Genomic DNA, 25,065 nt, shown 5'->3' on the forward strand with positions numbered 1-25,065 from the left:
CCTTGGATGACCTCCAGAACACATGGAAGGGATGCCTCAATCCCATTATTAGCGGGCCAAAGATAGCAAAGGGGGTAAATGGGCTATTTTCTGTGACTTACTCAGCGATTTTGAACTTCCCTTGTCAAATACGAGCAGTCTCCTTACTCTAGGTTTCTATTCTTATTCTTTTCCCTCTTTTTGTCCTGCCTGAAGTCCTCTTTTCCCTTTTTATGGTCCTTACTTATTTTGAAGTCCCTCTAATTCAGTGATTTCCGAATTGTTCTGCAGCTGTGCTTTGAGGGTTCAGCAAAATTTTAGTTTAAATATATGCTTAAAATATACAAATACTTTCAAAATTTTAATAGAATAAACACAAACATTCAAATATCAATGCCAAATTTTAAAAGTATAGTGACCATAAACACATGTACATGTTAGAATCCAGTGATTTATTTTTATGCAGATTTATTCCAGAGGTTATGACATGAGATCTAAACAGTGAGTTGAGACTAGCCAGTGCAGAGGGAAGTGGTGTTGGTACTGGTGGTGTGGAGAGAGAATGTTCTTGGTATCCATGTGCTAAAGCATGAAAATACGAGTGTGCTAAAGCATGAAAATACGAGTAAGAGTGGAATACTGAAGGCTGGAAGGAGCTTAGTGTAGTTATAGTGTAGCGAGTGGTCATATAGCAGAGACAGGACTTGAACGCATATCTGACTGACTGCAATATTATGCTCAAGCACTAGGCTGCACAAAACTACTTGATCCCCTGAACCAACAGCCAAGGTTCTCTGTAGACCTGCCCCGTCGCTACATACCCAACTCCAGGCCAAACGCCATATTAAAACCTGTTGTCTTAACATGGCATATAGTGTTCTTCATGATTTGGCCCCATTCCACCTACCTACTTCACTTCACAAAACTCTCTTGGCCAGGCTATGACTGGGGGGAGAAAAGTCTGAAAATGTATAACTGTAACATCTCAAATTATTTTGGGATCCAAATGCATATTACTTATCTTGTCCCAAAAAGCTTAAGCTGAGAGTTTAAAGTAAGGTAGGGCTGGTAGTAGTACTGTAAGGTGCCTTATTGAAGGAGACGAAAATCCGTCCTGGAGGGATGAACCCCCTACTTCAGAGGCCTCCCACAAACACAGCTCTGCTGTATCTGAACTCACAAACAGAAAGGACATAGAAAAAAGGCACCGTCATTGAGAGTTAGTAGAAAGAAATATAGTGGAATCAATCTTGCCAAGTCTATATATATTGAAATTACTTGATACAGAGTATAAAATCTATGTGTATATATATTCAGTATAGTTCAAGTATTATTATTAAGTATCAAAAGTATTATTAAGGAATAAGGACATAAAAAGTAATCAGATCAGAAAACGAACCAAATAGAACTCCTGGAAATGAAAAACCAAATACTTATAATTAGAAACTTAAAAGATGAGTTAACCAGTGGATAATACAGTTGAAGACAGAAGCAGTGAACTGAAAGATAAAGAGGAAGAAATTATTCAGAATGTGGCACAGAGAGACAAAATATGAAAAACAAGAAACATGGATAGAGAATGAGAAAGTCTAAAGTATCAGTACAACCTGAGTTCCACAAGGCAGTAGCAGATTTGTGGAGAGGCAGTATTTGAAATAATGGCTAAGATTTTCCAGAACTGGTGAATGACTTGGAATCCTCAGTTTAAGGAAGTCTGGTTTATCAGAATAAATTCTCTAGGTCCTGCCACAGTGTTGGTGAGAGAAAATCAATAGGATAGGAAAAGGGGTATATCTGAGACTTCTGATTGTAGCATTGGGTTTTCTTAAAACTTTAATACCCTGTTAGAAAGCATGAGAGAAACAGAGCCATGTTGAAGACACTTTAGTTTCTGCTCTCCCCTCCATCCCTGCAGTTTACACTATGATTATAATAAAGGATTTTTTTAAAGTATAAACTTTTAAGAATGGGACACATTTTTAGAAGATAAATATTGGGGAGAACTTAAGCTTCTCAAGAGGCTAGTGCCCATAGAAAGTAAGTTGATTTTCACATAAAACTATAGGTAGGATTTAGAATTGGAAGTAATAAATACCTGGAAAGTGGTGGTGAGGGGAAGAGCTAAAAATTGATTGGAAGTCTGTGTAATGAAAGCTCGAGAACCCCAGAGCCCTTCCTCTACGCTTCCCAGCCAGTCAGCTGTCCTTCTCTCATACCCCTAAGAGTTAGGTTTGCTGTCTAAAGAAATTGAGCCAGAGAGGCCGGGGGAAACCAGGCATAGTTGAGAGTGGAATTGAGGGGCCAGGCTGAAGATGGAGATTAAGTGAAAGTCTCCGTATTGATGATGAAATTTCTTAATCCTCACTGAGTTCCCAGTACACTGGGAGTGAGGCTTATAGCTTCTAGGAAAAAGACTGGCAGATGCTTCTGTGGAGAAAAAGTGAGAAAAGACGTATAGATGCAGACATTTGGCAGGGGCGGGGGGGGTGTATGGGAGATCCTCCAATGAAACTGCTAAACTTAGTGTGATCATTTTGAGGTGAGCTCACTATCTTTCAGACCCTATACATTCACAGCAGCTTCCTATCAGTTGTTTAGTCGCTTACTTTTTAAAAATAAATGTACAGCCAAGTATCACTAGACTAACATGAAAGACAGAATCCCCCAAATCAGTAAAAATAGTAATAATAATAATAATAATAATAAAAGAAACTTTGATGAAAAGAGTATAGGGAACAGAAAAGCTCTAAGAAAACTAATTAGTATTTTGAAGAGGGATGAGAAAATTATTTACATTAAACAGCAGTATTTTTTTAAAAACTCAGAACAAAGAGTTTTTACAAGTTAAAAAAATAAGATAGCAGCAGTAAAATCAGTAGAAGGGTTAGAAGTTCAGATTAAAGAGGTCCCCAGACAATAGAAAAAAGAAAGAGAAAGAAAGAAAGAAAGAAAGAAAGAAAGAAAGAAAGAAAGAAAGAAAGAAAGAAAGAAAGAAAAGAAAGAAAGAAAGAAAATAGGTGATATGAAGTAAAATTAGAGCATCCTTCCAGAAAATCCAATATCTAATAGGTATTCAAGCAGAGAGGAGGAAGTTACCTAAGCTTTGTAAGGAAAATTCCCATCCGCCAAAGATACACATTTTCAGATTGACAGAACACACCCTCAGTGCCCAACACAATGAATGGCAAAAGACTCACACCAGGTACAACTTTGCAAAATCATAACACACAACAAAGAGACAATAAATGTTCCAGAGTGCAAGGACAGGTTATGTACCAAAGATTAGGCAGAATGCCATTGGACTGCTCAAAAGCAACACTGGCATAGAAAATAACAAACAGTGCCTTCAAAGTTCTGAGGGAAAATGATGTCACTATATCTAGCTCAACTGTCAGTCATATTTGAGGGATGATAAAGATGCTTTTGAACACGCAAGGCATGGAACATTTTTAACCTCTGTGCCTGCCCTTGTCCTTAGTCTAGACTGGAGCAGGGCCTCTTGAGGGATGTTGCCAAGGGGAAAAAGTAGAAATGATGTGTTTGACTCTGTTGAGAGGAGTATGAGGAACACTTAGGGGTAGGTATAGAAAAAACTTAGCAAATGCAAAAATAGGGCAATTGTTGACTCGATGAAGGAAAAGAAAAGTTATATAAGGGAAATGTAGTGTGTAATACAGTTGGCTCAGTTCTGAACCATGATCACACAGACATAGTGAAATGACCTCTGACTACTGGTTTAACCAGAAATTATTGTACAGCTCAATTCTGAGGATTTGGGAAGAGGGGAGCAGCAGCATCTTTCATAACAGACCCAACAGAAAGTATCTGAAACAAAAACCAAAAAATTGAAAGTGAAGCTTTGACATATTCTATAAGGATATCGATTCTAGGCAAAACAGTTTTAAGTTTAACGTAGTTGCTTCTAGGGAGAGAATTTGTAGTATTCAACCATATACATAAATAAAAGTTTTATAAAAGTAAGAGTTCCATATTTTGATTGGGTCAGAGGCCTTAGAACTCGAAGGGGAAGAGAATATATCTGTGGACAGTGGGTTAGTTATCCCTCTGAAATCTCTACCCTCTAGAACAGTACTGTCCAATAGTAATATAATGTAACCCACATATGTAATTTAAATGTTTCTATTAGCCACATTCAAAAGATAGAAACAGATGAAGTTAATTTTAATAATGGATTTTTCTCAATATATCCAGAAAATAATTTCAACATGTAATCAATATAAAATTATTAAGAAAATTTATACTCTTGTTTTTAATACTAAGTTTTCAAAATGCAGTGTGTATTTTATATTTCAAGCACATCTCAAGTCACACTAACCCCATTTCAGGAGCTCAGTAGTCACATGTGGCTAGTGGCTGCCGTATTGGACAGTGCAGCCGGAGAACTGGGGCTGGTACAGTGCCCTAGGGTCTTGCCCTGCAGTCAGATGTGTGGCAGCCATCCTTGGGCAGTGAAAGAGAGGCAAAAAATGAGGAGCAGGGAGTTTTCTCTGGTGGCCGAGTGTTGGCCCCATGCTGGTAACTTTTGAGGACTCATTTACAACAAACAATAGATATTTGATAAATATTGGTTAAATGAATGCTGAATGAATACACAATTCATACAATTAAGTTTTTGTATCATGGAAAATTGTTGATGTTAATGGGTATTAGGCGTAATAAAGAAGCAAAGTGGAAGAGAAATACTGGAAATTTTGTTTCATCTGTAGAAGCAGCCGTATTTCTCTTACGCTTAATTTTGCACTTCATTATCATGAAGTATATTAATGGATATACATATCATACCAAAGATATCATTTTGGCTTGAGTGCACTCTAATACAAAAAATATATGTCAGTATTCATACTTTTTACTAATCTAGTATGTTTTATTTTATGAAACTTAAAATCACAGGTAGTACTGGTTGCCTGGTGTTTTGGAGAAAGATGCATATTTCAGTGTTTTTGGTCACAAATACAAATTAATATTCTTTGGATTTACATTTTTATTTTGTCCTGCTTGAGAATTGCTTCTTACAGATTTTCTAGTTGGTACTTTTTGCTGACAAGCTAAACATGATCATTCTGAATAATTTTTTTCTTATAAATGATGATATATTAATAAAGTATCTTTATCTTGTCTGTTTTGTGTTTGAGACATTTAAAAATGTCTTTTTGTGTTTTTGTTCTCTTGACTAGGTGCCAATGATACTAAATTCACTACAGAGAAGTGTACAGGCAGTGTTGGTGGGAAAAATTCAAATTCAAGACTGGTTTAGCAATGGCATTAAGAAAGCAGCTTTAATGCACAAGTGGCCATTAAAAGAAATATCTGTTGATGAAGATGATCAATGTCTACTTCAGAATGATGGATTTTTTCTTTATCTGTTATGCAAAGACGGATTATACAAAATAGGCTCTGGATACAGTGGAACAGTTAGGGTAGGTGATTCCTTACAGCTCTTAATCATAGTGGAAGTTATGTCTAATACTGAATTGTGTTCTATTTGCTTCTTGCTTTATTTTTAGAGTACCATCTAATTTTGATGTAATATTATTTCTTTGAAAATCAAAATGGAACATACATATTAAATGTCATTCATCCATTTATGTTATATTTCACTGATTATTAATTATGAAATTGTTGATAGAACTAACTTTTGTTGTTTCACAGGGCCATATATATAATTCTACATCTCGCATCAGAAACAGAAAAGAAAAAAAGTCTTGGTTAGGGTATGCTCAGGTAGGAGAATATCCACAATAAACCAAACTTTTCTTTCTTATCTTTTAAAATATGTGGTCCATAATTGTTTAATCAATAAATAATATCACTTCTATTTAAACAGATAGAGCATATTTTTTTAATAATATGACTATAACAATGGTATGGTGTAGTATAAAGAACATTGACTTAGAATTCATGAGAGATTTACTTCTAGGTCTGGCCCTGCTTCTTACTAGCTGTGTGTCTATGGACAACTCAGCTAATTTATTTGATCCTGTGTGATTTAGCTGTAAAATGGGAATAAGTATGTCTTCTGTTGGAGTTCTTGTTTAAGAGAGCCTCTAGTTAAGAAGCAAAGACCACCTTTATCATTTGCAAATCTGAATTAGGAATGTAACTGTGACCCAAAGCCAAATTAGAGCTTTTTACCACAAATTCCTTCATTCTAAGTCTGGATCAGTACGCTCCGGGGAACAGTGTGTGGCCTGCCCAGTGGATAGCTGCCTGCATGGAGGATCATGCAGAGTATCCCCAATGAGAGAAAAGAGCTAGGCCCGTACTGCTCTCTTAATGCTGTGATCTCGTCACCTGACTGACACGGCCAAATGGGTGTCAGCAGTTGGATGCATGAAGCAAACGAATGATGAAGCAAATGAATGATGGTCAGAGGGCCAGAAGTGTTTATCTCTATACTATCCTTTCCTGAGAAGTGAAGCCCAAGTTTCCTTGTGGAAGAATATAGAATAAAGATGTCCCTGCACTCCTGTCTTGCCTAGCTCAAAGTTTGTTGTCAGCATCAGATGAAAAAAGATATTTGAAAGCATTCTGAAAATTAAAAAAATTATTGTTGCATGAAAAATAATCTTACTCAACTTTTGGGGAGATTTTGAAATTAAATTCTAAATACCGAATTAATTACTTAGTAATTGTCTGTTAAAACATAACCTGGTTTAAAGTATCAAATTTTTATTTGCCACTACTGTATTTTATCTAAGAAATAATAACATGGGAAATACATTTACAGAAATATGTTCAATGACATATCATTCTATCTAAAACCACTACTGATTTTTAAATATTAACCTAAATATTTGTAAAGGAAACAGCAGTCATTTCTGTTATTTACTTGGCAAGTGATATGATAATTTTGACCAAAATAACCAAAATGTTTTTACTGTCTTGTGTGGTGTATCTAATATGTGTATCTGAGAATTAATAGGTTAAATTGATACTCAGTGGTGTATAATACCTCCTCTTATTAAAGTATCAATATACTCAGGTTCTTCTATTTTAAATCTTTAATGTATTTTAGACATCAATATTGTTGTATTATTGTACTTCAAAAAAATGTAATACAGACCTCTATGGCTACTTTTTCTACTAAGTGGTTAATGAAAAAATATTTTAACATATAACATAGCAAAATTTTTTGTTGTTATCAGGGTTATTTATTGTATAGAGATATGAATAACCACAGCATGACAGCCATAAGAATAAGCCCTGAAACACTGGAACAGGATGGTACTGTAATGTTACCAGGTATGTTACTCAACTAGTCATCTGTTTTCTTCACAGGTGATTTTAAGAGATGTGCATGTTAAGCCACTGAGACATGTAAAGAATGGTTAGCAAGGAATAGTGCTTGCTTACAAATGGGTTAAAGAAATCTTGACATGCAAAACATTTTATAGTCTATATAAAATTAATGCATCTGAGAAAAACAGATACCATAAATATAGTATGAAGTGTTTTAATACTTGTTTTCAAATGCTTGCCCAGATTCTGTAGCCTGACCCCCCACCCTTACCCCACCATGACTGTTTCAACTCCTCAGTTAGTGGGGAGATGTTGCTTTGTTGCTCTTAATAAATCCACGACTCTGGCTCTCAAATAGCCTTGATGTAAAGAACCTTCTGTTTATTTTGACTTTACCAACAGTGTACTTTGGGTTTTCCTCTTTATTTTAAAGGGTTTTCAGAGACAGATTTTAGGGTGGGTCAGGAATTTTAAAAATTCTGTCATTTATACTTTTTAATAATACTCTGATAAGCCACTTTGGACAGAATTCATTTTGCTTTAATTTTGAGGTTGTACGTATGTATTTATCCTTCAGATCACTCACTGTGCTGTCTAAGTTCTTAGGCAGTGAATCTTAAATTTTATGGAACACCGGGCAAATGCATAGTATATTCTCCATTGTAAGGTATTTGAATTTGCTTATATCTTTAATACATTCTAAAGGAGCTTGTTTATACTAAAATCTTGAATGTTTAATGTGTCTACCAACAATTTCATGGTAAACAGCAATATTACTTCAAGGCACGTGGCTGTCTGAAAATGACTGAGAACTTCTGAAGAACACATTGAAAAGGATAATTGTTCCCTGGCTGCTTGTTAATTTTTAAAATATTTTTATAACTTCATCAAACATTTATTTGAATATTACTATGTCTACATATATCCAAATTAGTGTACCTGACACCACGTTAAGGTAAATGTCACATTTCATGTGTGTTTCATAAATAAAGCTACTTTGGAAAACAGATAACTTATTGAAGCCATTTTGTAAATAACTGTCTGTTTTCAGATATGTCTACAGGGTTTTATTTGTTTGTTTGTTTATTTATTTGTTTTTTAATTGTCACAAGTCCCAGGCCATGTCTCTGGTCCTAATGATGCTGCTGATGATTATGATAATAACAATAATAATAATAAAAATATTTTGGAATAATAACTTGTACCCCCATATATATACATATATTAAAAGTAATCATATTTATTGTACAAGTATTGTATAAGCAAAACAAAATAAAAATTAATTGTAACCCCACTTCCCATCTATAAACACTACCAACATATCAGTGAATATCCTTCCTGTCTTTTTCCTGTGTATATTATGCACATACTTGTACAAAAGTGATTGTATGCTACATACTGCTTTTTTAACCTACCCCTTTCACTTAATATTCTGAATATATTTCCAGGCCATTAACTAGTCTTCTGTAACATCATTTTAATGTTATAAAATATATTCCATTGATTAATATTTGAAATGGAGATGCCATCTAATTTTTTGCGATGTATAATAAATTTCACTGCAGTGAGCATCCCTGTCACTCTGTCTTTGTGCAAGTCATTTTAGAATGTCTTGGAAGAAAAAATTGTTAATTCCCCCATGACCCCCTGCCCAACAGATGAATACTAATATAAAGGGTTTACTTCTGAAAAACCCTGATCATTCAACAGAGATTGTGACTGAGAAAGACCATTTGAAAATGGTCTACTTACAGCCCTTTTATTTATTCCATCATGGTAAGAAATGACTTGTTAATGTTTCAGTTTAAATCCATCTACTTCATTTAACATATGAAATGCACCTTTTAACAATACACGTGTGGCTTTCTGTGTTTCACAAATATGTACCATGTTCATGGTGAAGAAGGAACCAAACTGGAGGAGGATAGTCCCATGTTGTGTATCTTGATATTTTCCCGAAGATGCTGTCTTATAACGTTACATGAAGGATACAGAAAGGATAAAGAGAAAAATCTTTTTGAAGTCATGCAGCAGGAAGACTTGCCTTCAAGCCTGAAGAAGCCTGTTGTCATTTTTCCCTTTCTTTGACCTGGGAGGCAGTTTCTTTAATAGTCCTTTTTTCCCTAGCTAGGGGCAACTCTGCTCTGTAGCTTTCCCATCAAGAAGGAGCAGAAGTGAACTGTCAGGTTTATAGATGGTAATGAATACCACGTTTACAATTGACAGAAATCTGGTAATTCCTTGAGCTTCATGTTCCAACTTGTCTTATAGACTAGTTTATAAATAAGTTATTTTCAACCCAGCACTGATGAGCTGAAAACATACTTTTTTTCCCCCTATTGTCATTTAGCCTTGATATGTTGGCATACCTTTTATATTGTATCCCTGTGTCATTTACTCTTCATGTCTGGTGACAGGTTGCCTCAGATCATGAGGGTTTTTGCTACTCTTCTTGCGCCGCTTCACTCCTCACCCCTGCGTTTATCTGAAATTATAATGAGTTTTTCTTCTTTGCTTTTTAGTTTAAAATCTTACAGCTTAGAGCTTGAGAAGCATCTTTCTTGCGCCTCTTTGTATTCTGTACAGTGGACTAGGAACTCTTTCTTTCGATTTCTCCTCTCTTTGATTACCAAGTCTCTTGGGCTACCAGTGGGCCTTGTCTCCCAGTTTCTATTTCCAGTTTGTGATCACTGAATTCTCTATTTGGTAAGGGTCTGCCTGTGTTTTGCATATTTATAATAAGGAAGTATGCTAGTATGAAGCTCCTGGGCAAAGATATAGAGTAATTCAGCTTATTTGGGTGGGCTCTATTCCTGCATTCCAAAACCAGAATTTTATGTTTTGCTGATTCAGGTGCAAATAGAAATGAAATATTATTTTTTGGTATTGTAATTAATGGAGAGATTCATCCTAGTTCTCTGCAGTTATTTTGGGAAATGTGTGTGCTTTTAGACTTGCTTGCTGAACATTTGTTTTTCCAAAAGGATACAGTTTATACTTATTGAGTTGCTTGTAGTTTCACGTTATTTAGTAGCAATCACTAACACACTTCCCACTGGTCCTTCTGTAATACTGGTATCCCTTGTTGCAATTGCACTTGTGCATTATTTTGATCAAAGTATATAGTGCACTGTTCCACAGAGGTATATACAGTATTGATGAAATACGGCATTTCAGCCAAAATATATGAAAACTTTCAGACAAAAAGAAACACATAACCATAGATTTGTTCTATGAAGGGTGAACATTTAAAAAGTGTATAGCACGCTAAATGCTAAAAATACTGGGAATAAGCATTAAACCTAAGTGGAAACTGTACAGCCAGTTCTATATTATAAAGCAAGGGATATCTGTAGTTGGACACCATAGACCTCAAATGCAGAAGCTTCAGGTCTATCTGTATTTTTCTGTGACACTAATGACTGTGATGTATGTCTGAAGGTAGAGTGTTGCCTACCTCGCATGTGATTGTATTGAATTGATTATAACCACATTATAGTTTGTTCATTGTGGTGCATGTTTATTATCAGACTATATCTAATACTAGTTCATTTTGAAATTAGGTGGGCTCTCAGGTCCTTGATTATGGAAGATTTATAAATGTAAGCACAAAATGTTATACATATTATTAGTTGAATTGTTTAGTTTCTGCTAATTTGTAACTCTTTATTAAGAAGCACAGTCTCCCTTTGAGTTTAAATTACCTTTATTGTGTGGAGAACTCTCATTCTGACTTCAACAGAGGAGTAAAGTCATTTTGTGAGGTGTTTATTTATATCGTAATGTAATTGCTGTTTCTTCCTCTTGCACAGATTGCCACACTGAAGGTCAAAATATTTTATTCACTGATGGAGAATATATTAATCAGATAGCTGCTTCCAGAGATGTAAGTATTCTGAGTCATGAGAAGCTGGTATAAATGGAATCTTTTTCTCGTAAATTATTTGATTTTTATTAGATGGAAGGTAGAGCCTTAGAAGATCAATTCATGTAACAAAAGACTGTGGATGTTTTATTTCTCTTAGGATGGCTTTGTTGTCAGAATATTTGCCACAAGCACTGAGCCTGTGCTACAACAAGAATTACAACTAAAGCTGGCCAGAAAATGCTTGCATGCCTGTGGTATCTCACTATTTGATTTGGAAAAGGACTTGCATATTATAAGTAAGATGGTCAAAAAAACCTTTCTCCCACATTTTAATTTTCAGATTCTTTTTTCTTTAGAAAACTAACATTGTATTTTCAACATTGTAGCTTATATTAGGTAGCTATTTTGCTGTCTGTTACTATGAAGCACACTTAACGAATTAATATGTACAAATAACTAGGAGTAACTTGAAGCCTTTGATTTTTATTTGAACAGCCTTTCAGGATAGTCATAGAATGGTCCCATAGATTGTGAAAATGGTAATTGGCCTAACATTTGATTTAAGAATCTTTCATTTGGATACAGAAATGCAGACGTCCACAGAATATTTCTTGGACTTAGTATACTTAACTCATGCAGTGTCATAGTAGTAGTTAGGATTGCTAGTTTCCATGAGGGTCTCAATTTTGGTTTGCCATACTGTTCCTGGTTTAATAATTCCATTTATTAACTTGTGGGATTCCTTGCAAGACCCAACTTTTTTGACTGTTATCTTATTAAATTTATTAAACTTCATTAGTGATTTACTTTGCATTTGTGTAGTATTTTTGTTTTTCCATAGAAAAATATTGTATTAAACTCATAGTTTTTAGATTTCAAAATCCCATAAACTCATTAGTAGTTTGTATAATTGGACAAACTCATAAAATGTGCTATATAATTATTTACTCGTAGTTTCACAATTTGAAAATGTACATAAGGGTTTTTGTGTATATGTGCACACATATGTATTCAAATTCATGGAGTAGCTACATGCAATGTTCTTCTATAGAAAAAAACTTGGAACAGGGAATCTGAAATACCTTAATTCAAATATCTGAATGGCATTGTTCAAGCCCAGACGCTTCATGTCAGGACTTACTTCACCGTGCTTTATATATTTGCTGATTTGTAAGCCAAGCAGTATAGTTGTGAGGATCAAATAGGAAAAGGCTCATGCATTCTATAATGCCTGATAGCTAATAGATGCCCAATAAAAATTAGTTCATTCATTCATTCAAGAAATATGGCTGACATTGATTTAAACAATTTTTTTAACATTAAAAAAATAATTTGGCACTAATTTGATACAAATTAAGAAGCTTATGGTAACTTTATCTTTCCTTGGAGTAGTGTGGCTACTGTTAATATTTTTTTAAATTGAGGCATATGACATACCCTGTCATCCTTGTTTTTGAGTGATATTAATTGAATTGACTTTTTCGTCACTCAAACTAACACAAGTTGTGCTTGAAATTATTCATATTAAAAATGTAACAGTATTTATTAAGTCTTGTTGTATTATCAGGTACTGGATTTGATGAGGAGTCAGCAATTCTTGGTGCAGGACGAGAGTTTGCACTAATGAAAACAGCAAATGGAAAGGTAAATTATTCTTTTAGGATTAAAAATTACATTATCTGCTTTAAGAGATAGTTGGTATAATCAGTTGATTAGCTTACATAGTTCACATGTTTAAACATAATCATATTTTAAAGTTTGATTACAATTTTTTTATATAGTAAAATTTTATTCATGTTGAAATAATGTAAAAGAAAATTGTAACATTTGAGTATAAAACTTCATAAACTTTATAAAATGTTACCTTTTTACAGATATTTAATTATGGAGCTCTTTGTGTAATTTTTTAAGCTGGGGTGAATTCGCATTTGGGTTTATTTTGATAGGTTATCCCTTGCCAATTTTTGTAAATGTGCAGACATATATAGACTACAAGCTGGGGAAAGTAGGAGCATGTACAATTAAGTTATAGATTGTAGAGATCTATTTATAGAGATGGAAGATTTTTTTCTTATCTGGTGGGTGCGAGGATAAAGTAAGGTAATTAAAAGAATGCTGAAAATTAAAATTATGAGGCATATACAGTATATTTGTATGTAAGCCTTTTTTCACTGGGAAAAATGAATTGACAGTTTTATGAATTTCCTTCTGTTGTATGTTTGGAGTATATTTATGGCATATATTTATTCATACCTATTCAGGATACTTATGAAAGATGATCAGTATCCTGAGTAGATATGAAAATCTATTGTGAACTGTATATTTTTGGAAAAATATGCCTATTTCTTTCCTGCTCAGCTCTCAGAAGTTGAATAGTAGTAAAGAAAGAGTTTGAGTTCTTATTATTTTTATTTTCAATAATAAAGTATGGAGGTTGTTTTTCTCTCATGTGAAACCTGGTGCACTACTTCAAAAGGCACTATAATTCCTTTTTTTTTTTTTTTTTTTTAATGTGTTAAGATATATTACACTGGCAAATACCAGAGTCTCGGAATCAAACAAGGGGGTCCTTCAGCAGGAAAATGGGTTGAGCTACCAATTACGAAATCCCCAAAGATTGTGCACTTCTCAGTTGGACATGATGGCTCTCATGCCCTGTTAGTTGCAGAAGATGGAAGCATATTCTTTACAGGATCTGCTAGTAAAGGAGAAGATGGAGAGTCAAGTGAGTTGACTATTCAGTAAAAAAACTGTGGAATTTATTAACATAAGATATATCAATTTCAACAGCACTAACCTTCCCAAGTTAATAGAAGATTTTATACTGAGGACTATTCAGTTAATGGTTGTGGTGTACTGTTCATTAAAGAGCTATGATTGCTGATTTCATACTAGAGTTCATACTCATGAATTTTTATATGCCTTATGCATTGCATGCATGGCTATTTATCTGTTTTGTCAGTTGGTGTTATTTTAAAAAACTTATTTATTCCAGTATATTATTTTAGAAAGAATATTTTGGAAGTAATATATTGGAAATTTTGGAAAGAGTATATATTTCACAATGAGGTAAACCTTATGTAAATTGTATAATAGTGTCAGTTATGAAACAGTGTTCTTGGTGTTATTTCATTGTGATAAAATTCCTAAGCAATGAAAAATTAAACGATTTTTATCGTTTATCTCTTAGCTTTCCTATGCTTCTGTTCAGTCTTCCTCAAAGGATCATTTTTCTGTTTTTGTAACTTCTCTTGTACATTATACATTGTAGTAGTTGGGGTAGCATCTTATGAGGATTAGGTCTGAAGTCAACATCTAATGTATAAATCATGTGTAAATAAATGTTATCCTGAAAAAAATTCCTTCAAATAGCTATGAAGTGTATTACCATACCTCAGAAACTTCAGCCCAGCCAGTTTTTCCTTCTAGCATTTGGAGGACATCATTCTTCCTTTGCTTAAGCACCAGATAACTTAGTTGTTGTATATAAGTATATAGATCATGTTATAAGAAAAGATATAGTGGTATTTTAATCCCAGAATTGTATCCAACACAGCAATATGTTTTTAATCAGAAAGGCATGCAAAAACTGGGATTGACTAAGGGAACAAAAGATTGGTATTTCCCATCTTTTGCTCAATTCAGGGATTTAGTTTTTGAGAGCAGAGACTGCTTAAATCATCTACGTTTAAATTTGTTTGCTCTCCCTCCATATGCATATTTCCTTTCAATCTCTGACTAGATGTAGCTGCTTGATAAATATGTGTTGAATGAATGAGGAACTGATTTTACTTTCCAGGATCTATTGGAGGAATACATGTGCGATAGAGTTTGAGAGTAAATGGATTAAAAAAAAATTATATATATATATATATATATATATAACTTTATATATTTATATTCTATATAAATATAATATATATATGATAATGGAATGGTATTGATAATATAAGTGCTAATCTAGAGATTGGGCTCCCCAGAAGTTTGGTAGAAAATTGGTGTTTCTCATTGGGAATTTCAGTGTGCTACAAAGAGGAGGATCTGATAGCAATAGCCCCATAGACATTTAACGAGATGAGGCTTTCAGATTGACTCATTTAATTGACATGTTGGGAAGCCCAGGCCTTTGTGAAAATAAATAAATAAAGTGTATGATAAATGCAAATGATATATTTTTCCTTGTGCTTTATATACAAATCATTATTTTTATTTGTACATAGATGCCTTAAATTAAATTTTTTTTGTTTGTTTTAAGCTAAGAGCAGACGGCAATCAAAACCTTATAAACCTAAAAAGATAATTAAGATGGAAGGAAAGATTGTGGTGTATACAGCCTGCAATAATGGAAGTAGTTCTGTTATTTCTAAAGATGGAGAGCTATACATGTTTGGAAAAGATGCCATTTACTCTGATAGTTCAAGTAAGTTAAACTTAAAACACCGTTTCACTTTTATGCACAGAAAGTCCTATACTATATGTATTACAAAGATATATCTAGAAAATTAACATTTGTAGCATGCTTTCTCTACATTTTTCACATTTCTTTCTAAGTACAGTGTTTTGTTCTTCCTTCCTGCCTTATTGCTGGGAACAGCGTCACTAGTTTCCTGCAGAGCTAATCATGGGGCTTGACTAGTGCAGCTCTACCTTAGCTGTTACTTTCTCTGGAAAGCTCTCCCTAGGCTCGGTTAGACGCTCATGTGACATGTTCCTGGTGGTACCCTGGGGACATGATTTTCATAACTTAGCGAATTTATAACTGATGGATTATTTATCTCCCCCTATTCTTAGGTAGTTAGAGAAAGGCTGTCTTTCTCTTATTTCCTATTATATCCCCAGTGCCCAGCGCATGGTCGGGTCTCAGGAATTAGTTGTTAAGTGACTGAGTGACTGATAACTACAAGTAGTGGATATGAGGGATAGAACTAGCCAAATAAAGGGTTTTATATTTATAAACTGTAATCTCAAAAACTTGTCATATTTGGTTGTTATATTTTCTTTCTAGCATTTAGAAATGAGTAAAATGATTGTGGCAACCCACTTGGAAGGATTTTATATGAAGTAAATATGTAAAGCCTATAAATTTCTCTGTAAAAAGGAAATCAGAATTAACGAAGTTTCTGATTAGAAGCTTAGTTGATTGTCTCATGCGGGGGAAATGACATATATCAAACGTTTATAACTGTCCATTATTAATTTGAACTGTGCTCAGGTGACTTATGAGATGGTTTAATGTGGTGATATCTAGAGTCTCAATTGGCCTCAACTGTCAGAGTGAATCAAAATTTGGAGGTGGGCTCATGTATAGTTTAAAAATAATATTCAATGTAACTATTGCTTGCTAAAATCCTCTTGGCTAGGGCTTATGGAAACTTGTGCATTTATTCAGCATATATTTATTGAGAACTAACAATATGTCAGGGCTTGGTGGACCAGACAGACATGGTCCCTTTCCCTTTGAGGCTCTGAGAGACAGTTGGCCATTACAGAACTTAAATGTTAGAGATCTGTGGTCTAATGGTTATGGATATAGAATCAGACCCTGGCATGGCCACTTTTTATTTGGCTAACTAGCTTAAATTACATAACTTTTCAGAGCTTTTCTTAATTTTTCATTTTTTTTCCACCTGTAAAAGGGAGCTAATGATAATACCTGCTTCCTATGGTTCTTATAAGGTTATAGGAGATAATGCTTATGAAATGCTTAGAACAGAGCCTGGCACATGTAAGGGCTCAAGACATGTCAGCTAATACTGTTAATAATAGTAAATACTATTTCTGTATATACATATCTTTTTCAAGTATGCTAAATACTAACAATGGGAGTTTTTGAGGTACGCTTAACCAAAAGACTTAAGTTAGTATAGGGTGAAAGGGAAGGTCACCTTAAGGAAGTGGTATCTGAACTAATAATATAGAACAGTTTTGCCAAAGTGTGGTATGAGAATTATATTATTTGTGATTTAAATAAAACAAATACTTCAACTTTTAAAAAATGTTTATATTTTAGTGTATGTTATAAATACTCAACAATCTTTGATTTTTACTGTTATTACTACTGGATAAGGTTAAAATGCTTTAGTCAAATTTAAAATTGATGCAAAAAATATTAAGATAATATGAGTGGCACTTGGATATGGCAACTATAATGAATGCAATATGTGAATAAGTGAAATTTAGGAACTAGCTGTACGTTGGATTGTGGAAGAAAGCATTGTAGATTAAAAATGATCGAAAAATACTGCTTTGGAAAATCTCGCAGGTTTCTACAAAAACAATGTTATTTCAGAATACTCTGGTGAGTATTTTACTCTGTTTTGCTGAGGCAGGTCAAAGCAAGTAAAGTACATGATTCAGAGGTTCCTTTGTTCTTGGGTCAGGAAAGTTTGAAATCTAGTGACCCTTCTGAGAATTGTTGAGAGGTGCTGCCACTTAGAGCAAGCGTTCAGGAGAAGCAGGCTTGAGCTAATGCCAGAGTAAAGATTTGTCCCAAGTCTAGATGATAACATTTTAAGAGATTGAAGCTTCATTACAAAATTATAAAATTAATTTACTGATACCCTGCCCATCTTTTGGCTACTATTTCCCGTCTTGGTGGGTTATTTTATCCCAGAAATGAAAAGTTCTGCGTTGAAGTGGTCCTTTTACGTTACTGATGGTTTACTAGGCCCAGAAAGGCTTTTTTGTTGTTTCTTACCAAGTTTGTATCTTTCCTGTAGGTTTGGTAACAGATTTGAAGGGCCATTTTGTAACTCAGGTAGCTATGGGCAAAGCTCATACTTGTGTTTTAATGAAGAATGGAGAAGTTTGGACATTTGGTGTGAATAATAAAGGACAATGTGGACGAGACACTGGTGCCATGAACCAAGGTGGGAAAGGTAGGTGTTTAATGTGTGGATATTAAATTTTGTGTTGTTTTTTTCAATAGTTTTTCAGAACACCGTGGTGAAGAATCTTACTCTTTAAAAAACAAGTGGATTTTTGATTTCATACTTAAAAATTATGAAAACTACTAAATTTCTTATTTATTTGTCAGTCTATCACTCACTGGAATAATCAATATACTTTAGACTTCTAATTTCTGAGCAAATGAGCTTGCTTACTTGTATTTTTTTCTTAATTTTATATGAAATGTAATAGCACTTCTTTGATTTAGCATTTTTAGTGGTTGAATTATCCCAGAAAAGTGCATTTTTGAAACTCTTTGTTATTCGGTCCTTTCATATCCCATGTTTTAGTTATAACAATTTTTGGCAGCAGTCTATCTGCAGATATTATCTTCCTGTTTAACAGCATGTACTACCTGTAATTTAATCAGTTCTTGACAACTAAGAGTGATCTGTAAGAATACTTGACCCTTTATCAAGAGTGAAATTGTAGATGCACCTTATATACTGTATCCTTTGCCCCAACACTCAGGCTGTTGAAGAAGGATGAGAGGGGTTAATCCTTTGCCATGTTTGTTGTGGGTTTTTTGTTTGTTTGTTTGTTTTTTGGTTATAGTTGTGTCTACCTCATTCTTACTCTCAGTTTTTACTTCTAGCTGCTATCAGTGTTGTCCTATACCCTTCACTCCAATTTCAGGTTTTCTCTTTTTAATTTTGTATAGATGGAGAATAGGCAATAGAGACATATTATTAGAATTAAGCACTAAACTGTGTTTAAAGCATGAATGGGTTTGAGGATTAATATTTGTATAAATTAACAAAAACAAGTTTAGTTTTTTGGGGGCCTTCTTGATGGAAGGCTCATCTGGATATCAGGAGCCCTCTTTTTTTTCTTCACCTTATTTATATTTGTGTGTATTTAAAATACTTTAATTTTTAAAAGAGCAAGTCTATTAGAGCATATTGATTTTAAAGAAGAGGGGAGAACAAAATGAAATGAATTACTCAAAAATGGAAACTTTTTTTCTTCTTGCTGAACTAGTGAGCCATGGATTTGGATAACACCTACTAGGCATAAAGGAGAGAAGCAGCTTAGTTTTCTATATATAGTATAAATATAGATTCAAATTATATTTTATAAGAGTTCTGAACTGAATAAAATTGTTCTTTATTATCCTGAAACTGTGTTTACACCTATGTTCTGGATTCTTAAGGTAAATTTTGTAATAACCAAAATGAAATTGTTAAAAGTTGTTTTTACTTAATATAAATCACACCCACTCTGTTAGTTAAGTAATGCATTAGAAAGCAAACTGGTAGCGTAAGACGCGTAATGAATACAGGTTGCAGAGTTGCAAAGAGATAAAGGATTTTTTAAAAGATGTTTTTAAAAAGAAAACAGGAAAAGTACAGAAAATAATATTGCAATGTAAAAAAATTGTGTATCTACCACCACGCCTTACCATTTTTCAGTAAAAAAATATATAGATAAGATTCAGGTGTCCCACATTCCCCTTCTAAGGCTTATTACTGTACTCCATCTCTCTCCAGAATTAGTCACGATCGTGACTTTGATTAATATCCTTTCGGTCATGTTCCTGTATTTGTACTTGTTTTTATATATTTTGTATATTATATGCTCATATTTTACACATAAAAAGAAGATTTTTATAAGTGCTAATCTATTGATATTTTTCTGTAAATTTTTTTTTTAATCTCACCATTGTGTTTGAAATATAGTGACACTGGTACATATAAATCTAGATGACTCATGTTAACTGCTGTGTAATAAACTGTGCGACTAACATATCACAGTTTATCCATTTTCCTGCTGATAGATGAGTTATTTGCAGTTTCTCACTATTATAAATAATTTTAAAACCTCCTTTATTCATGTTTCCTGGCAGAAGTGTGTGAGACTTTTCTCTAGTGTTGTAGATTTCAGCTTTGCTAGATTTTTCTTGAAAGAGGTTGTACCAATGGATATTCTTAGAAGTAAAGTCTGATTTTCCATATCACACTAATAGTATTGACAGACTGATTTTTGTCATTTTGATGGCTATGACATGGTTTTTCATTGTAATTTTTTGTTATATTGAAGTATAACATACATGCAGAAAAGTACACATAGTGTAAGTGCCCATCTTGATGAATTGTCACAAAATGAACGACACGTTCATGTAATCAGCACCAAGATCAGGAATATTACCAGCATCCCAGGAAGCCCCCCTTAATGTGCCTCTCCAGTTACTGTCTACCTCTCCACTTAACACTATAAATTAGTTTTGCATACATTTGTACTTTATATAAATGGAATCATGTAGTATGAGTTCTTTCGTGTCTAGTTTCTTTTCATTCAGCTTTATGAGATTCATCCATATTGTTACCAGCTAGTTATATATTGTTCATTCTCATTGTTGTATAGTATTAAATTGCATGAATATACTACAGTTTTAAAATCTTTTCTAGTATTATGGACATTGGGGTAGTTTCTAGTTTGGCTTATGGTAGTGTTGCTGTGAACATTCTAGTAAATGTTGGTGAAAATATGAGTGCCCTTTTTTTGGGTATTTAACTAGGAGTAGAATTACTGAGTCTCTCTTATAATTTACATTCCCTTGACTATTAATAGTGAGTTAGATTCTCTTCAAACTTTTCTTATTTGCTTGCCTTTTTTCCTATTTATTTGTAGGAATTTTTTGTATACTGTATTGTATGCCTTGCAAATATCTTTGACCAACCTGTGGCTTATCTTTTTATGGTTTCATTTGTTGTATATAATTTTAAAATTTTGACAATTCTTCATTGTTTTTCTTTATAAATTTTTGCTTTATGTAGTCAGGTTGGGGCCTTTATTTTCCATGTGCATTCGAATCAGTTTTTTTACTTGTCACTGTGATTGGGATTGCTTTGAATTTAGAGGTTAATTTGAGCATGATAGTTATAGTACTGTTGGGATGATTAAATGAGTAATACATGTAGAGTCAGTTACAAGTAAATGCTTGATGTGGTTTAGCTATTGTTGTTGTTAAAAATATGACTTATGCCTTCTTAAGGATTGCTTTATTCTAACTCTTGACATAGTTATCCAATACTTGGTCATCTAATTTCTCAACCTGTGCACAGATTAGAATTGGCAGAAATAAAAAAGATTATGTATCCTATGAGTTCATTTTCTGATTAGGCAAACTTGTACTGAGTCTGTTATAAGTGTAAGTGGTCAGAGAATAAGGTTGACTAAGTGATGAAGTGAGTAAGATAGAACCTTGTCTTTGAGGATCTAGGTCTGCTATGAAAGACAAACATAAAAAATAATTACTTGATTCCCACAGATTTGCTCTTTCATTATATGGACTTGTAGCACTGTATGTTCTTCCTAATTCTGTCACAGTTGTATGTTTATACTTTTCAGTATGGTTATTTGATTCATGTCAGTCTGTCTTACTAGCTTGCAAGCTTTATAATTGCTCATTATCACAGTCCTCAGTGCCCAGAGCAGAGATTTGCAAACCATAATCTGATGCCTTATCTTCTCAGGGGCCTGTTTCTGTATGGCCCTTCAAGCTAAGAATGTATATTATATTTATAAAGGGTTATTTTTTTTAAAATGTGACATAGACTTATGTGGCCCCCAAAGCCTAAATTATTTACAATCTAGCCCTTTACAAAAAAGTTTGCTGACTCTGACATAAAGGAATGCCTGGGGCATAGTTGGTGTTCAATCAAAAAAAAATAGTTGAATGAATTATAACACAATTAAATAAGTTGTAATTGAGGTATAAACAGGCTTTGAAGAGATAATCACTTACCCTGGAAAAAACTGTAAGTGCTTTCATAGGAAATGACCTCCGAGTTGAGTTTTTGAAGGCTGAAAAGGAGTTTCTCTGGTAGATGAGATAGGAAGAGGCATCCGATAAATGAGGCAGAGAGATACAGGTGGAGCAGGAATGAGCAAAGGCCCTGAGCATGTGAAAGGACACAGGATGTTTGTAAAGCAGAGGGAATTTAGGTTCAGCTGGAATATAGTTTGCATGGAGGAAATGAGGTTGGAGAAAATCGGGAGCCATGTTGTGACTGACTGTATCTTGCTAAGAAGTTTTGTTCTTTTGAAGACCTTTGAAAGACATGGGAGGTTTGTAAATTGTGAAGTCATAGGATCAAATACATATTTTAAGAAGCTGATTTCCGGGCTTCCCTGGTGGCACAGTGGTTAAGAATCCAGCTGCCAATGCAGGGGACACGGGTTCGAGTCCTGGTCCAGGAAGCTCCCACATGCCACGGAGCAACTAAGCCTTTGCGCCACAACTACTGAGCCTGCGCTCTAGAGCCCGTGCTCTGCAACAAGAGAAGCCACCGCAATGAGAAGCCCGCATACTGCCACAAAGAGTAGCCCCTGCTCACCGCAAGTAGAGAAATCCTGCATGCAGCAATGAAGACCCAACGCAGCCAAAAATAAATAATAAATTAAATAAATCGATAAAAAAAAAAAGCTAATTTCCAACAATGAGAGGATGTTCTAGAGTGGAGAACTCTTGGCTTTTAGAATGTGGTTAGGAAACTTTCTTTGGTCTGCTGAACAAAAGTATTGGCGGTGAGGATGGAGAGTAGGGACTAAAATCAGAAAAAATTAGAAGTACAAGTGACAGAAAGTAACAGCTACGAGATACTCCTGCCATCACTGCCTCTTTTTGCAGAAAGGAAATGGAGAGAGCATTTATTAATGGTCCCTAAACTAAATTTTATTTTTTTTCCTCTAATATTTTATCATTCTTGTGTATTTTCATTGGGATTAGTATGTGTTATACATTTTTTAAATTGGGAAATAAAATTACCAGTTTTTTAGACATGGGAATAATCTAGATGAAAATTATAAACTGATCTTTCAAATAGGGTTTGGAGTTGAAAATATGGCAACAGCAATGGATGAGGACCTGGAAGAAGAGCTAGATGATAAAGACGAGAAGTCCATGATGTGTCCTCCAGGCATGCATAAGTGGAAGCTGGAGCAGTGCATGGTGTGCACCGTGTGTGGAGACTGTACCGGTTATGGAGCCAGCTGTGTCAGCAGTGGGCGTCCAGACAGAGTCCCTGGAGGGTAAGAGAATGATTAATACTCAAGATACAATAATAGTAGAAATTACGCAAAACACATTTCTTTTCAAAGTTTACTCGAGAGTTCATTCTGTTGTGCTGTTCTTAAAGTCACACTGGCATATAATTATAATTCTTGTAACTGTTTTCCATTATAATTTACTTCAGTGTTATTTTATTTAATGTGCTTTTCTTTCATTTGATTTGTTTAAGCCTTTTACTTTATTTTATTTTATTTATTTATTTTTTAACATCTTTATTGGAGTATAATTGCTTTACAATCGTGTTAGTTTCTGCTTTATAACAAAGTGAATCAGCTATATGTATACATAAATCCCCATATCTCCTCCCTCTTGTGTCTCCCTCCCACCCTCCCTATCCCCCCCCCCGCATCCCACCCCTTTAGATGGTCACAAGCACGGAGCTGATCTCCCTGTGCTATGCGGATGCTTCCCGCTATCTATTTTACGTTTGGTAGTGTATATATGTCAGTGCTACTCTCTCACTTCGTCCCAGCTTACCCTTCCTCCTCCCCGTGTCCTCAAGTCCATTCTCTACATCTGCAGCTTTATTCCTGTCCTGCCCCTAGGTTCATCAGAACCATTTTTTTTTTTTTTTTTTTTTTTTAGATTCCATATATATGTGTTACCATATTGTATTTGTTTTTCTGTTTCTGACTTACTTCACTTTGTATGACAGACTCTAGGTCCATCCACCTCACTACAAATAACTCAATTTCGGGTTTTTTTAATGACTGAGTAATATTCCATTGTATATATGTGCCACATCTTCTTTATCCATTCATCTGTTGATGGACATTTAGGTTGCTTCCACGTCCTGGCTACTGTAAATAGAGCTGCAGTGAACATTGTGGTACATGACTCTTTTTGAATTATGGTTTTCTCAGGGTATACGCCCAGGAGTGGGATTGCTGGGTCGTATGGTAGTTCTATTTTTAGTTTTTTAAGGAACCTCCATACTGTTCTCCATAGTGGCTGTATCAATTTACATTCCGACCAACAGTGCAAGAGGGTTCCCTTTTCTCCACACCCTCTCCAGCATTTATTGTTTGTAGATTTTTTGATGATGGCCATTCTGACTGGTGTGAGGTGATACCTCATTGCAGTTTTGATTTGCATTTCTCTAATGATCAGTGATGTTGAGCATCCTTTCATGTGTTTGTTGGCAACCTGTATCTCTTCTTTGGAGAAATGTCTATTTAGGTCTTCTGCCCATTTTTGGATTGGCTTGTTTGGTTTTTTGATATTGAGCTACATGAGCTGCTTGTAAATTTTGGAGATTAATCCTTTGTCAGCTGCTTCATTTGCAAATATTTTCTCCCATTCGGAGGGTTGTCTTTTGGTCTTGTTTATGGTTTATTTTGCTGTGCAAAAGCTTTTAAGTTTCATTAGGTCCCATTTGTTCATTTTTGTTTTTATTTCTATTTCTCTAGGGGGTGCGTCAAAAAGGATCTTGCTGTGATTTATGTCATAGAGTGTTCTGCCTATGTTTTCCTCTAAGAGTTTTTTAGTGTCTGGCCTTACATTTAGGTCTCTAATCCATTTTGAGTTTATTTTTGTGTATGGTGTTAGTGTTCTAATTTAATTCTTTTACATGTAGCTGTCCAGTTTTCCAAGCACCACTTATTGAAGAGGCTGTCTTTTCTCCATTGTATATTCTTGCCTCCTTTATCAAAAATAAGGTGACCATATGTGTGTGGGTTTATCTCTGGGCTTTCTATCCTGTTCCATTGATCTATATTTCTGTTTTTGTGCCAGTACCATACTGTCTTGATTACTGTAACTTAGAGGTATAGTTGGAAGTCAGGGAGCCTGATTCCTCCAGCTCCATTTTTCTTTCTCAAGATTACTTTGGCTATTCGAGGTCTTTTGTGTTTCCATGCAAATTGTGAACTTTTTTGTTCCGGTTCTGTGAAAAATGCCATTGGTAGTTTGATAGGGATTGCATTGAATCTGTAGA

General features: G+C 34.4%; 2 protein-coding genes across 14 annotated transcripts in view; one reads left to right on the plus strand and one right to left on the minus strand.

Annotated features, from left to right (window-relative positions):
- The window catches only part of SCEL (sciellin), a 398,872-nt gene extending 387,910 nt beyond the window's left edge, over positions 1 to 10,962 (minus strand). Inside the window, exon 1 of the mRNA XM_082434846.1 lies at positions 8,301 to 10,962. The gene's annotated coding sequence lies outside the window, so the exon portion shown is untranslated. The remainder of the gene's footprint in view (positions 1 to 8,300) is intronic.
- MYCBP2 (MYC binding protein 2) overlaps positions 1 to 25,065 on the plus strand; it is a 270,723-nt gene that overhangs the window by 48,596 nt on the left and 197,062 nt on the right. For 12 of the 13 annotated variants that reach the window (XM_082434738.1, XM_082434743.1, XM_082434745.1 and 9 more), the window contains exons 6-15: positions 5,175 to 5,417; positions 5,650 to 5,721; positions 7,146 to 7,242; positions 11,052 to 11,125; positions 11,265 to 11,403; positions 12,675 to 12,751; positions 13,628 to 13,832; positions 15,363 to 15,527; positions 17,827 to 17,985; positions 22,885 to 23,089. In XM_082434738.1, the coding sequence (XP_082290864.1) occupies positions 5,175 to 5,417; positions 5,650 to 5,721; positions 7,146 to 7,242; positions 11,052 to 11,125; positions 11,265 to 11,403; positions 12,675 to 12,751; positions 13,628 to 13,832; positions 15,363 to 15,527; positions 17,827 to 17,985; positions 22,885 to 23,089 (1,436 nt within the window). The remainder of the gene's footprint in view (positions 1 to 5,174; positions 5,418 to 5,649; positions 5,722 to 7,145; positions 7,243 to 11,051; positions 11,126 to 11,264; positions 11,404 to 12,674; positions 12,752 to 13,627; positions 13,833 to 15,362; positions 15,528 to 17,826; positions 17,986 to 22,884; positions 23,090 to 25,065) is intronic. The other variant, XM_082434744.1, reaches the window with a different exon arrangement.

This window comes from Balaenoptera physalus, assembly GCF_965194825.1.
Source record: "Balaenoptera physalus genome assembly, chromosome: 18".
Lineage (NCBI taxonomy): Eukaryota > Metazoa > Chordata > Mammalia > Artiodactyla > Balaenopteridae > Balaenoptera > Balaenoptera physalus.